Here is a 16,077-nt window from a genome sequence, read left to right as displayed (position 1 = left end):
TAACTAATACTTAGCGAGTCGTCATATTAAAGTTAAAATAATAATCAATATTTTCTGGCATTAGTCAAATAAAGCCAGCATAGAACTGATAAAAGCTTGACCCATGACTGCAAACAGATTGACATGTATTGATATCCAATTTAGTAAAACAAAGGACTACATGTAACTAGCCTGGCCATATATACAAAGATAAAATGAAATATACATATGACTGAAACATGAGCGTTTTAAAATGTGGCAGTACACAAGTCGGTGGCTTGATGTCTATTATGTGTTTTTTGTTTTTTTTAAATCAGATTACATCCTAAGTATTATTGACTTTGACTTCTCACTACTGCTAACATAACAATTTGGCGACTTTGACCAACATTTGGCCACATTAAAAAAATGCCATTCATAACTAGATTAGTGCCTGGATCATGTATGTAATATTTGTTTTGAAAGTTTACATTTGAGATGGTTCAGAAAACAAATGGTAAAAAATGTGTTAACATATACACATGTACACGTAAGTGATTGTATGCATACATGACATACATGTAGTTAATAAGTGTTGTGGTTCTTTTTCCATATATACACATGTACATGTAAGTGATTGTATGCATACATGACATACATGTAGTTAATAAGTGTTGTGGTTCTTTTTCCATATATACACATGTACATGTAAGTGATTGTATGCATACATGACATACTTGTAGTTAATAAGTGTTGTGGTTCTTTTTCCATATATACATTCTACATATACATGTAAGTGCAAAACTATAGGATTGTTTTCTGTTTTAGACCTTGTTGTAGTTTTAGTGGATTCTGAAAACGATAGCGTTATATTGTGTATCTATTGTTGTACAAGTTACAGTTCAGTAGGCAGCGTTATATAACTTATAGATGTATTTAAAAGATTTAGATACATGTACCTATCATTATGGCTTTAAACCTTTTTTTTTTCCATTAAATCTCTCATCAGCATTTCTTGGCATTAACAGTGTACATAGTCTTAGGTTGACTGCATGAATGAATAAAACTTATGGGATTTGTGTGTTGGTTCGATTGCTTCAATGAACAAAACATATTTCTTTTTGTCATGAAGTGATCAAATTGTTATGGCTGCCGTTCGTCACATTATTTCTTTTCTCACTCAAAGAATGTTCTAAGGCTGAAGTATTAATATTTGATAAAGAGTACATAACACTAATACATGTAAAAGCTAAATGCTTTGTTTTCACTACATGTAATGTTTACAACATACTGAAATACATTACATGTTTATGTTCATGTACAAATGAGCTTGAACATTTTTATGTAGAAGATATTTACCTATGTACATACTTTACGGATAGCCCCTTCCAACATAAAATTAGCAACATGGCAGTGTTTGAGATAAAAAAAATTGGGGCAGTATCCCAGTTGGATACTAACATTTAAAAATCTGGTATCCCACCTGAAAATTTAGTATCCCACTTAAATGAAATTTATAAATAACATCGTAACAAACTTGGACACTGTTCTCGTTCCCAGTCTATTGCAACACTGCAGTTGTGGAATTTGTGAAATTTGCAATCTAACGGAATCGATTTTTTAATATTACTAACATAAATTAATATTTAGCAGTAATTTATAAGTGTTCTAACATTATTAATGATAATCCTACCTGCATCAATTTTCTGCAGATGTGGAATCAATATCTCAAATAAAATTTGAATGGAGGAAACATCCAACAAAAACAATAGCAACTTAGTGGTTCCCAGTCTATTGCTACTCCGCTATTTCTCCAGTGTAGAATTAGACTGGGTATGAGTTGGGAGAGATATTGTTATGGCATAGCATTAGACTGGGTATGAGCTCGAAAATACTGTTACTTAAATGACGACTTTCATTGTTTAGTGAAAAATAATAACGCAGGATTAAAAAAAACCCATTATATCCCGGTGGGATACTGGGTTCTTGAAGTCTGGTATCCAAAATTAAATTCTGGTATCCCCGGGATATCAGGATACCATTAATCTCGAACACTGCATGGTTTTATTGTTATATCACATATATTGCATACCAAATACAGTTGAATAACCCTATTCCTTTACAGTGGATTGCCAGCATGCAGTCTCTGTGTACATCTATCTTTATGGGGCTCAGTCTCTCTCTGTTCTCCTCTGCCTCTCCTCCCCTTTTCTATATCTGTCTCTCTCTCCCTTTCTTCCTGTTCCTTTCCCGTTCTTATCTCTCTCTCTTTTTTTTCTTTTTTCTTTCTCCCTCTGTTTGCTGCAATTCGGTCTCTCTACCTCAGTGTGTGATGTGAGTGAATGTGTTTGTGTGTTTTTGTGTGTTTGTGTGTGTGCGCATGCGCACATTTGATAAATTTTGAACTTCCATAATAGGTTGGTTACACAAGTCTGAATTTTTAAGCATTAAATAGTGATTTTTGAAAATACCTGCCCACGGAAAACAAATCAAGTGTATCCAGCATATGGGGTAGTACTTCCCACAATGCATGATTAAAAATATATAAATCCCAACCATGCATAAAAATAATTATGTAGAATATACAGTCTGAGACAAACATTTAGTTCCTTCCACTCCCACCCTGCATGTAACAAACAATTTATGGAATGGCTCTGACAGGGAACATTTTGTTCAGTATCATGTCACAATTTGCTAAGCAAGTTTCAGAAAATGCTACACAGTTTTAAAACATTAGACAACTATTAGATGCTAATCGATTTTCTATTGAATAGAAATGTTGCTAATCAACATTTTGAAAATGTACATTGTATTGATAAACGAGACTGTTACTTGTACTTGCTTTCTCTCAGATATTCTATGAATTTCTGTAATATTGATCAGTTAATAATAAATATAGATTATTAACAAACTTAAGTAGAGAGCATGCAGGTAACATGTTTTCTTGTCACATGGTTTATCTTTTTTTTTTTAAACAAGACAAAGCCATGCAACTACATGTTGGCCTATACCATTTAAAAGAAGAAAGGGAACATTTTAACTTACATGTACTACATGTGTTTGCTTGAGGTGCTTGTGTCGCAGGATCGAACCACCTCAGTGGATCTATTGAACTGATTGTTTTTTTTCTCATTCCAACCAGTGCACCACAACTGGACAAAGGCTATGGCATGTGCTTTCCTGTATGTGGGAAAGTGCATATAAAAGATCCTTTTCTGCATTAGGGAAAATTTTGTAGCAGGTTTCCTCTGATGACTATGTGTCAGAATTACCCAATGTTTGACATCCCATAGCTGATGATTAATTAATGAATGTGCTCTAGTGGTGTTATTAAACAAAACAAACTTTATCTGCTACATATACATGTAGGTGCACAGTTATAATACTTCAAATCAATCCTAAGTTCATATAATATATATAGAGAATAACTAGTTAATGACGTCTGATATCCGCTTTATCCTGTGATGGTAAGAATGGGATATTCCGCATTGCTGAGTGGAGTTTCTCATTCGATCTGAACAGGATAAAGCAGATATCTGACATCATTAACTAGTTATTATCTTTATCCTGCATACCATAAAAATAGGGGAAAAGCTATTATTTCTGTTATTTCAGCCATATTGTACAATGACCTAGAGGTCAAATCAGAAATTTTGTAATGTAGGCTATGTGTGTGACATCACATGAGTGCTTTATCTGTCATCGTATTCTGTCAATCGAAACGGTGGTTACAGGATAAATTCCAATTAATTGTATTTATAATCAAAGTTGTCGTTAAATAAACCACTTCCTTTATAATCAAAGTTGTCGTTAAATAAACCACTTCCTTTATAATCAAAGTTGACCAGTTGGTGAAAACCAACAATTGATGATAAAATTCCAACTGATTGCCAGTACTAATAAATAGTATTAATTAACAGGTAATTTTGCATACATCAGTGTTACTTTACCGGGTACACTATTATCAACAACATCAAAAGAATTTTATTGATTTTTTAATTTTTTAAAAAGTGTTTGTGGTAGTAAGTGGGAAGGGGAGGGGACATGGCATGCACTAAATGCATATATTTGTATATTGACCCACATTAAACACGAGTAAATAAGCAATGTTGGTAATAATATGGTTTAATGCTGAAAGAAGAAGTCAGTACCTGGTTACATACATGTACAAAAATGTATCTCCCATCATACATCTAAATCCCAAGGCACATTACATATATTTCATGAAAACTGCCAGTCGCTTTGAATTTCTTTACATTTTACAAGTTGCAAACTATTCCAGAAATGTTCAAGACTGACTTTTTGAACATTAGATAAGCAGCAAATTAGTGGACCAGTAGCAAAATACTATTTCATTATATAATCAATATGTTTAATATACATCTGCAGTTTATGTCTGTGTGACACAGAACTGACTTACACATACAAGTATGTTAGATTAGGTTGTAAACTCACTAATTACATAGATGTAACTAACATAAACACACTTTCAGTTACCTACATGTAGGTGAAAATCACACAAACTGACTTCAGTTACCTAAGATTTTGAAATATTGTTCCCCGAAATCTTGGTTCATCACCAAATGGAAAATGATAATTAACCCCATTCTTCTAGTTTCAGCACTTTTAACCCCACTTTACTAGTTTAGCCATTTTAATTCTTTTTCAATGTTTTTTGCTTCCAAAATATTAATAACATTTACCATATAATAAACAAATGTAGTTCAAAACAAAACCTTATTTTTTTCCCCACTGACTCCTAACTGTAACTGCATAGCCTTTGTTTTGTCCATGACTATAATGTTAATAATTACATAATTTACGAGTACATGTGTATTCTCTGCTGTATCAGCCAGACAGTTTTCACTGCAGGATGTCTCCTGATGATCAGTATGCAGCTTGCAAGTCCTCTGGATATATCGAATTAAGAGACAAAGCAATGCTAACTCTGGAAATGTCAAGTGTCATCTGTCCTCAGTGTAGTGGTGACAATTTCTATACACGTGTTAAAATGTGAACATTGTACATATATCCTTTTTAAAGAGGAACATGATTTATCTCCCAGTTTCTTTTTATTGGGTGTTGGATATATTTGTTGCTCAGATGTAGAGCATTCGCTTTTGCACAGTTCTTTACACTGTTTTTATTTAAATCTTGAATTTTTATATTGATGTTGATCATCACCTTATTTGTTTGCATTACCATAGTTCGACACCCAATAGCCGATGTATTTTTCATGCTGGGGTGTCGTTAAACCTTCATTCATTCACTTGATGTCCAGTGGGCCATCAATTGTTTTCAGTTGTTTTTAACCTTTAGACTACTGGATTAATTTTTAACAAAAACCACGTCGAGTGGGTACAAGTTTATAATTTTTACTCACATATATTCACTTAAATGTTTTATAAATACATGAAATAAAGTTCATATATGAATCGGTAAGTATTATTTTCGTGTCTTTTTTGTAATTTTTATTATTTTAGATCGGCTAATGGTGATTAAAATTAGGCAAAAAATCGAAAAAGTTGCGTCTACTTACGGGCATTTGTGGCCAGCTGTCCAGTATTTATGTCCATTATTCCCGATAACAGTGGTTTTCTGACCAGAATTTTTTTTAAACCCGAACTACGATTCATATTGCAATATTTGGTAATTTCCGTTGTTGGTAAAACGATCAAATTTATTATCAAATTAGCTGTCACAATCAGCTATCGATCCCTGAAAATGACCACGACATGCCGCAATTGTTTTCAAGCGAAAATACTTGCCGAAAACCGAAATCGAAACAAAAGCCATCATTTTGAAAAAAAATCTTTTTTCTTTATTATATTTCCGTTTCTGGTGAGTGTCATGTGCAAAACGGCGGGAAATATGAATTGGGGAATGCACTGTATACAGTGTACAGTATGTCGACTGACGTGACGTCGGGCGAGATATCTCGACTGCAGTACTCAGAAGGTTAAATCCCATCCCAACCAGGAACTCATGATTGGTATCCTGCCTTTTTTAAATTACCATTGATGCTTGTGATCACTTCTCTTGAAAGTAAACACGAAGTGCTAACTATTGCGTACAAAGATGAATTCCATAATGAAAGCCTTGAAGGGCATGGTCGTCTTTGTGATTACTTGACAGCTGACTATACACATGCAGTGAACATGTTTTGGAGGGAAAGCCTGGCCCTTATGTAAGGACACAACATCCCCATCTAAACTTTCCCATGCTGGGCATAGGTTACAGCTAGTATATTGCTGGTGTAGAAAGCAGGAGGCATGTGCCGCCGCGCCCCCCCCCCCCCCCCCCCCATGTAGCAGCAGCAGCGATGGTTTTTATATATTTTTACATGTATTTGTGTGTGTGTGTGTGTGTGCCCCCACATTTAGGCACCTTCCTACACCAGTATATATAATATGTAGGATATAGGGTTGTTTAACATTTGGCTGCAGTTTGAGCAGAGTTAGTGGTGCCTTAGACCTTAAAATGGAACAAATTTATATTAATCTTTAAAAAACATTCTAGGAGGCTTATGTAAACTGCCCATCCCTCACCTTATAATGTGAATACATGTACATACAAATTATTACAAAATATATTGTGGATGGTGGCAAAGTATATAATTTTATAATGTTTAATGTTTTAGCACTGTTTAGCAATATATGAAACGTCCATCATAAATTGCAGTACAATACTGAACAGTATGTTTGTTCAATTATTTCTAAAGTAATCTGTACTATTATCTATTTAGATAGGTTTAAAAATAAATCCAATTGATTTTTACTTGCTTAGCCACATCATTTGATCAATTTTAATGTCAGCAAAATTAAGTTATTTTATAAAAAAATACATGCTGCCTGTGTGTTGCATGGTTACTAAATAATTAAAGAATATGATCTATTTTAAGAATTTCAGTATTACTTGATGGCGAAACAGATTAGTTTGTCAAAACATTTAGTTCTGTTTGTATTTCAGGCACGATTTCAGCTTTTAGTAATAACCTGTTTTGTGAAATCAAGTTTTGTTGCTCTCTCAGTGCCTGCTTAAGACAAGTTTTGATCACAATAAAATTTACTGTTACCTGTACGTACGAGGTACACAAGCACATACATGTACCTGTATATTTAATATTTCCGTATGCATCCATATTTTATCAAGTTTCAAAATTCATTTTGAGGATTGAGAAGCAGTCTTGCATGCTTCTTAGATTTTAATCTGGGAGCAAATATTAAAAATTGAGAAATTAGTCTTTTTTATGAGATTCATAATGTAACTCTTTTTTTCAACAATAATGTGATAAACGCAGTTAAAAGCTTATGATTATAATTGTCACTCTTGAAATTTACATATTTCGGATATTCATATTCATGTATTTAGAATACTCTAAAAAAAAATAACATGGAAAGAAAAACTGCTTGTGAGCGACCTGATGCCAGTCAATATTGAGCCTTAATATTTATGAGATTTGTGTCTATATACAGGGTATGTACACATGTGTACATGCATGAATGAATGACCAGGTCAGATATACAAATAGAACAAAACGTATGAACTGTTAATGTTTGACTTTTTTGCAGGGTTAATGTTTGATTTTGTTCTTGCAGGGTTTAAGTGCAAGGCGCCTGATACCTACAGGTTTCTAACCAATTATTATCTCAGCATGCCAGCTTCTTTTTGTACATTTATTTACACATTCAGGCTAGGATGCTGTAAAAATGGTTTATTGTTACCATTATGTCCCATCTACGATACCGGTACTTAAAAATGATGTAAAACATGAATTCTGTTTCCAAGTCTGTATTTCATCTTTCATACAAGAAAACAAAAATCCCACTAAAGATACATGTAGACAGTTATTAATTCATGTCAGAAGTTTTATTTCATTTTTCACGCACAAAATCTGTAGGAAATCTCCAGGTAGCCAGCTATTAATCCATGTCAGATTTGAATGTCACTTTTGACACACTCTTATCTGTGCTAAATCTAGTCTGTTTATTACATGTATCTATATCCTTTCATTGTTCTTTTTATAGCTGATATTAAGATAATGTGGTACGAAAGCCGGTTATAGTCACACACGTATCAACACTAAGATATGTTGGCTACAGTTCATGCACTTGTACTAACATGTACATGCAGGCTTTATACATGTAGCTATATAAAAGAAAAATCTTCATATATATGACTGACTGTTTTGTTTAATGATATCACTAGAGCACATTGATTTAGTAATCATTGTCTATTGGATGTCAAACATTTGATAACTTTGACGTATAGTCCTACAGAGGAAACCCACTACATTTTTCCATTAGTAGCAAGGGACCTTTAATATGTGCCATCCCACAGACAGGATAGCACATACCACAGCCATTGATATACCAGTTGTGGTGCACTGACTGGGGCAAGAAATAGCCCAATGGGGGCCCACCAGCGGGGATTAATCCCAAACTGACTGTGCATCAAGCGAGCACTTTACCACTGGGCTACGTCCTGCCTCACATGTACAATACAAATAAAGCATGTTGATATTTTGGCACTTGTGTCAAGGACATGCAGGGCGTGATAAAAAGAGCTTGCTCTTATAAACACATTATATCTTATTAATCTTGACTGTGGGCACTTACATATAAGATGTATCATTTTCCTGTGGTTGAATATTTTTTATTGTCTGCATTTTAATACGGTGCTTGGGTTTCAGTAAAGTTTATTGTCTTCATAAAGATAAAAATTATTATTAATATAAGAGCTACATGTAATGCATCACAAATAAAAAAAAAACTAACAAAACAAAACATTGCCCATTGGAACATTTAAATAACAAACCATATTAGTAATTGGATGTGATTAGACCGGCAAATCTAAAGTATAAACCTTAATTAGATTTTACAGACGTGAACATGCTTCTTTACTTTCAATATATGAACATGTGTACATAAATGTATTTACATTGGAAATTATTTGAGGTTTTTTATGGCGCACGTGCCCCTCCCCCCCCCTCCCCCCCCCCCCCCCCCCCCCCCCCCCCCCCCCATCTCCATCTTAACTACATTGTGATTTTGCCAAAGCATAGAAAACTTCAGTTTAGGTTTTAGTGATATTTAAGTAAAATCACTTGAAAAACCATTGAAATGTGCTGGCCTGAATAAGTATTTTATGAAATAATTTGCTTCTATTTTCAGTTGATTAATTTGTTACCTTTTTTTCCTGTTTTTATTTGGTTTTATTTGGTCTTGTTCTGCCAAGCTAACTTTTTGTAGTATGTTAAAAAAAAAAAAAAAAAAATATATATATATATATATATATTTAACTTTTTAGAAATTTTCAATTCAGTATTTGTAGTAACTAATTTTCACTATTTCCTGTGTTTAGATAAACTTGTAGATGCTACAATGTATATGTACATGCACCTCACTTAATTAATAAAAATTGTTGGTGCATTTTGGCAATTTTTCAGTTTAAGCAAATTTACAAAATACATATGTATCAAAAGTCTAGCCTTGTCCTTTCATCCATTACATGTACATCTGTTTGTACAAGATTTTCTTAATGCATGACACAGACTGACAAATGACACCTGCTTAATCAAAGACTGTCATTTGTGTGATGTCCTGTCTTCCATTGAAAGACTTCTTTCGGCTGCCATGGCCTTATCCTCACCTTTCATTAATAAGTACATAGGAAGAGCTCATATTCCAAAATGATATTTACGCTGTCAGCAGGCCTAATGGGCTATTTCTAGTTCCAGCCAGTGCATCATGACTGGTATATCAAAGGCCGTTTTATGTGCTATCCTGTCTGTGGGACGGAGAATATAAAAAATCCCTTGCTACTAATGGAAAAATGTAGTGGGTTTCCTCTGTAAGACTATTTGTCAGAATTACCAAATGTTGGACATCCAATAGCCGATGATTAACAAATCAATGTGTTCTAGTGGTGCCATTAAACAAAGCAAACTTCTTCTCTCATTTTGTACTCATTTACATCAGTTTGACAAAAAACATGGTTCTACTAGTATATTACATGTATGTATCATATAACCACATGAAGCACAGTTTTAACATCTTGTTCAATGAGCATAGATCGTGTTTTCATGTTGTATTCAGAACTCAACCATCTGAATGTGGCTTTAGTAACAGTCAATTATAACAGACAGCAACATATTTAGGAGTCCATACATTGTGTCAGGATGCGCAGTGGCCTTTTCACTTCTGAAAAGTAACCTTTTAGTTAATAATCAGCATAATGCAATTAGCTAGGCAGAAAGAGACCTTCATTTTAATACCCATTGATTTGATTTGCAGTGTTGGACCACCACCTAGCCTTAATGAGCTTTTCAATGTTTTATGTCTTTTTCTGCTCTTATCACTTTGAAATGTACCACTGTATTCATAATGCTGCCTTTGATTTTCTGATTTTGTCATATTGTGCACACTCTAAACTGGCACGTGTTGAAGTGGGGAATAAACCGGATAGTTTTTCTTTAACAGATCTGTTCAATCATTAGTTTGGCAGTTTAGTCAGATATGCCTGCTCTTACCTACCCAACCCCTTTCCAAATTTAAATATATTTAAAATGTAGGAATGCAAACAAAATTAATACATGTACATGTAGAATCTTTCACTACTTTGGAATTGTTTTTAAATCCTTCAGTGTGATAAATTGATACAAACATAAGATTCTTTCCATTGTTGAATCCTCTTCAAGACCAGTATCAAGCATTTGTGATTCTGTGCACCACAGCTGGCCATTCTGTTCAACATAAAGCCAGTTTAGACTTGTTAAACTTTAAAGTTCTAATGTGTCAATCAATGATTGATTATATGATAAAATTAGTTTTGTTCTTATTTATCATCTCCATACATGAAGGTTTTTTTAATTATTATTTTATTTTTAGAATTTTCTGCATGAGTTAATTTGTTATTTTTGTAGCTACATGTAATTTTTAAGAACATGTATATAATAAATTATGCAGTAGTATGTACACATGAGCATATATTTTCTTAAATACCTGTGCAATAATTATGGCCAGTGTTATTAATAACATGTTTTGTTGATGAATAATAGATGTTTTAAAAGTCATTCTTATGTTCAGATACATGTATATGCCAAGTGAAACTTTGCCTAACCTGGTTTTATCATTGAAAATACATTTTAAAAAACCTCAATGCTAGGACTAACAATTAAATAAATTTTACATAAATAATTATGCTAAATAGAAATTTAACTTATATATAACCAATGCACAAATGCAACAATAGGTTTGGCAATATATTGAGGCCTGTGATCTATGTATTGGTAATCTTTTTTTTTCTTTTTTTTTGTTTTGTTTTTTTTGTTGTGCAGTTCTGTTGAGTGTATTCATATTTAAATAAATTACCACATACATACACAGTATACGTATTTAGTGGCATTGAGTATAAACATTTGAAAAGTCGGTAAAAGTGAAGGAAGTGCATTTACAGTTGCATTTTATTTATAGGTTTATTTACCTTTTGTTGATCAGTAATACAGAGATGAACATCTTACCAAATCTATCCACAATTCCAGATTTTTAATCTATACAGTGTTTCCAGGTTTTTCACTGTTTAAAACTTACAATATGCTTTCGGCTGATACTTGCATATATTCTTATTACAGATTGCCATTTTAGACAGTCATGCACTATAACCCTAAGGCTAATCTCAGCACTCGATCACCAATATTAAAATTTCCTGATTTTTTTTTCATAACCCACTTTCATCTCAGTCATGTTATATCATAAAACTTATTAAATACCTTATCATTTATTCATACAAGATGGGAATGCAGAACACAGTTATTCTTCAAATATGAAATACATCATGTGCATCTTTCTTTTTATTAAAATAAAGTTTACATGTGTATACATGTATAGTCTGTCAAGTTGACATTAGATTCTAAACTGAAAATTATCCATTTCTGACAACTGTTCACATATATGTATAAAAAAAATTAATTTATTTTTTATTTTTATAAATTCCATTGTAAATCATGATACTGCATGTTTTATGCATGTAAATAAGTTAATCGGAGCTTTTTGCTTTCAGCTTCAGTTTAGTTTAAAATATTACTATTTACTAACAAATAAAATGAATCTACCTGAATGATATAGATGTACATGTAGTCAGGTGTGCATAGTGTTTATACCTTTATATACTGGTATTTAAAAGTTAATTTCAAAATTATGTACATAATTTGGTAGAGATATAAATCATGCATTCATTTGATGTACTGGTAGCCATGACAACAACATGTTTAGCATTAATCAATATTTCAAATCTACATTTGTACATGCAGTGGCTGTATTAATGTTCAGCTATACATCTTTTAACAAAGCAAGTTCCTCACTAAAATGTTTTAAGAGTCGACAAATAAAATGTATTGGCAATACTTTTATTACCTGTTGCATTTTTGCCCAAATAAGGCAGTAATTCTTTTGCTTTTGTGGTCGAATGTTTTTGTCTTTTTTTTTTATTGTTGTTTTTGTTTTGTTTTTTGGGTTAGTGTTATAAGACTAGGCAGACTTTTGTGTTGGGCTAAATCATCTTGTGTAGCTCGCAGGTCATTGTATTTCAGTTTGTGCTCAGTTGTATGTACGTGTAGCTGCTTGCTCAGTGTGGTTGTGCTTGTGTTTTGCAGAGCTGATGAACTGCAGTCCTGGCACCTGCAGTAGCCAGGTGATGACAACAAGCCTGATGGAAGACAAAATGCTGGAGGACAAGCCATGACCCCTGATCTCTTACCTCCGACTCAAAGACAGGGCCACAGTTTCCAGCCCAGCAACAAACTGCCATGTTGGCATTTCTCTCATTCCTTCTGTCTCCAACGTGATTTTCAAAAATATATTCTGACTATCTCATGTTTTTTAGTATCCATCATGCCAATATGCATGATGGCAGTTTAAAAAAAAAAAAATCCTCTTAAGGGAGACAACTCTGGACAGATACTTAAAAACAACTTACTTTAAAATATGGAATATAGTTGAAATTGTGTTAATATAAGTCTCATCTGTGCAGTCGTACAGTGCATATCTACATGTTATACTGGGTTTCGTTGGATGGAAAGTATATGTTAAGAAATAGGTACACACTAGATTTCTTAGAATCAGTCTGATATTAACGTTTGAGATTTGTCTGCATGTTGTACATACCCTTTAATCAAAACTGTGATATTTATATAAGATGGTGGTGGATACAGTCGTATTTAATAATAATAATAATAATAATAATAGTCTAAAAGAAAATAACAATGATTGGTAAATAAATTGGGGTATATATATATATAGATTTTATGTATGAAATACAGGTGTCATGATTATAATATGAATTGACCAACATTTTAAATACAATTGTTTTGTGGTTTAAATGCATTTATTTATTCATAAATGCTTTAATCAAGGAATACCGGTATAGATTATTTATTCATGTATATTTACTAGTCAGAGATTAACAATTTGCTATTCTGATCGAGGGAAGCTTTGGTTCCGTAAATTGCTGAACTTGAGTTTGAGTGTGAGTGTGAGAAAATTTTAATATAAAACACCTGACTTGCACGTGTTTCGTAATAGAACTGAACAGAAGAAGCCCTCATGGCTTATTTATGCAATTTGTTCCTGCCTAATTGTTAAACCATGTTGTGTTTGCTAGAGTGTGTGGTAGGATAATTGTTTATATGCAATGTTTGTTACATATTTATTAATAGTAATTAAAAAAAAAAAAAAAATTGTACATTCATTTTTTATTATCTGTGACCACCTGTTCTGATTGCTCTACCACAAACAACACAGTTACTGCAGAACAGAGAGAACGAAATATGAATGTTACAAGTATATTGAAATAGTTTCTACTTTTAACTGAATTCCACATTTTATTAATTACTGGTACTAAGCTTTTATTTATTGAAATCAAAGTCTTTTTATTACTGATTAATAAATTAAATGTTCGCATAATGTTGACTCATAAATCATGCATTTTATTGGCTGCCAGTGTTCACAATCATCTCTGTGCCTATATGAAATGGTTTATTTGCGTCTGCTGTGATTGTGTATGTGTAGACAGCGGCATACATGTTTTTGTTTTATTCAGTGCTGAAAATGTCGGCTTGTATGTGTTCTTACACAGAGACTGTTGCTGGTACCAAATTCGTACCTGACTTTGTATACATACACACAATGAAGTAACCACAATTAAATTTTGTGAAAATAAACTTCTTCATGTTTGTTATCTTTTTTCACTTTATTAATAGTTTAGAACCTCAGTACAATAATTTTGTCATTTGGACAAATGTCTCTCTCTCCCTCCTCCCCCCCCCCCCCCCCCCCCCCCAAAAAAAAAATAAAATAATAATAATTAAAAACTCTTACTATAACCTGTGTCATTGGTCGGTATTTTAGAATTATCATTTATTTTTTATTGGCACTGCAATGATATTCCTTAATGGAGTTTGTCTGCTTTGTTTGTCATTTATCTGTTAACTTTTCCTCAAATCTGAAACTTGGTATAGATATTCTTTGAGGTAGCCTCCACTAACAACTGGAAATAGTTTTTTAAATATTAATATCTGCATTTTATTTATTTTGTATGTATTTAGTGCAGACAATAAAAACAGGTGTGAGCCCAGGACATGCCAGGATCCTAACTGATATACAGTACACAGGGGCATAGGCTGGTGTGGTTTGGGGGTTCAGACACACACATACACACAACCCACCCCAACCCTGCTGAAGCAAATGGTCTGCTTTCAGAACTAAAGCATACAGGTTTATACATTTGGAGTTTCTGGTGGTGCAAAAACAAAATAGAAAAGGGTCCACTTGGTTCCTATTCGAACCCTCCCAGGTCCATATCACGCTATGCCCCTGGTACACGGCAGCCAACATGATGGTCTTGTTGGCATTTGGATGGGGCAGGACAATAGCCCCGTGGCAAGTGCTCGACTGATACACAGTCAGTCGGGGGTCGATCCTTGATGTTGGGGCCCACTGGGCTACTTCTCATTCCAACCAGTGCAAAACAAAGGCCATGGTATGTGCTATACTGTGTGGGATGGTATATATAAAAGATCCCTCGCTACTAATGAACAAATGTAGCTGGTTTTCGCTCTAAGACTATAATGTCAAAATTACCAAAAATCTTTACAACCAATAGTCGATAAATAAATCATTGTGCTCTAGTGGTGTCATTAAACAACAGATTTTAACAGCTGGCATTTGGTAAATTCTAACTGGGGCATAACTTCAGATTAGACACGACTGTCTCATATTTAGCCAGCAGATACAAGTCCCTACCGACGAATTAATCGGAAGTCTGTTAAAGTGCAAATATCATGGTATTCTTTTTGGTAAAGGGCGGTACGTAGCCCAGTGGTAAAGTGCTCGCTTGATGCGTGGTCGGTTTGGGATCAATCCGTTCGTGGGCTCATTGAGCTATTTCTCGCTCCAGCCAGTGCACCACGACTAGCTGGTACATCAAAGGCTGTGGTATGTGCCATCTTGTCTATGGGATGGTTCATATAAAAGATCCCTTGCTGCTAATAAAAAAAAAAAAAAGAGTAGCCCATGAAGTGGCGACAGCGGGTTTCCTCCCTCAATATCTGTGTGGTCCTTAACCATATGTCCGACGGCATATAACCGTAAATAAAATGTGTTGAGTGCGTCATTAACTAAACCATTTCCTTCCTTCTTTCTGGTAATGTGTGCTCAACATTACTGGGGTATGTATACAACACCTGGATGTACTATAACTAACATGCAAATGTTTTTATATGGGACTGTAAAGTTGATAGAAACTAAAACGTCGGAATCTTTTCAAAAGTAACCATCCCTGTATGAATCTTACCTCAAATGTAAATGTATCCTGAATAGCATAGTTGACATTGTCAAACTGAATCGACCTGAACCACTGCAGAACGACAAAATTGTTTAATTTTATAAGTGTGCAGTTATTTGTACATGAAAACATTTTATACCATTTTGTGTATGAATTTGTGAAGATTGGTACAATACTCTCATGAGCTGTGATCATGTGTCACTGTTGTATGGTTACTCCACCTTGGGTTGTCTCCCCCACCACCACATGATGTAGTTTTATCAAAGGAAGTTAGGAAAT

The 16,077-nt window shown here is 33.7% G+C and overlaps 1 protein-coding gene across 4 annotated transcripts in view; it reads left to right on the top strand.

Moving 5' to 3' along the window:
* The window catches only part of LOC121368095 (protein bicaudal D-like), a 34,303-nt gene extending 20,127 nt beyond the window's left edge, over positions 1 to 14,176 (top strand). For 2 of the 4 annotated variants that reach the window (XR_005957475.1, XM_041492652.1), the window contains exons 4-5: positions 7,557 to 7,587; positions 12,611 to 14,176. Coding sequence is in view for 2 of the 4 variants with exons in the window: in XM_041492652.1 (XP_041348586.1) it covers positions 7,557 to 7,587; positions 12,611 to 12,699 (120 nt within the window). In the remaining 2 variants the exon portion in view is untranslated. The remainder of the gene's footprint in view (positions 1 to 7,556; positions 7,588 to 12,610) is intronic. The other 2 variants (XM_041492655.1, XM_041492654.1) reach the window with 1 other exon arrangement.
* Positions 14,177 to 16,077: the final 1,901 nt, after the last annotated feature.

The sequence above is a fragment of the Gigantopelta aegis genome, chromosome 3 (assembly GCF_016097555.1).
Source record: "Gigantopelta aegis isolate Gae_Host chromosome 3, Gae_host_genome, whole genome shotgun sequence".
NCBI lineage: Eukaryota > Metazoa > Mollusca > Gastropoda > Neomphalida > Peltospiridae > Gigantopelta > Gigantopelta aegis.
The sequence above is the reverse complement of the archived record's forward strand: the minus strand, read 5'-3'. Positions and strand labels throughout refer to the sequence as shown.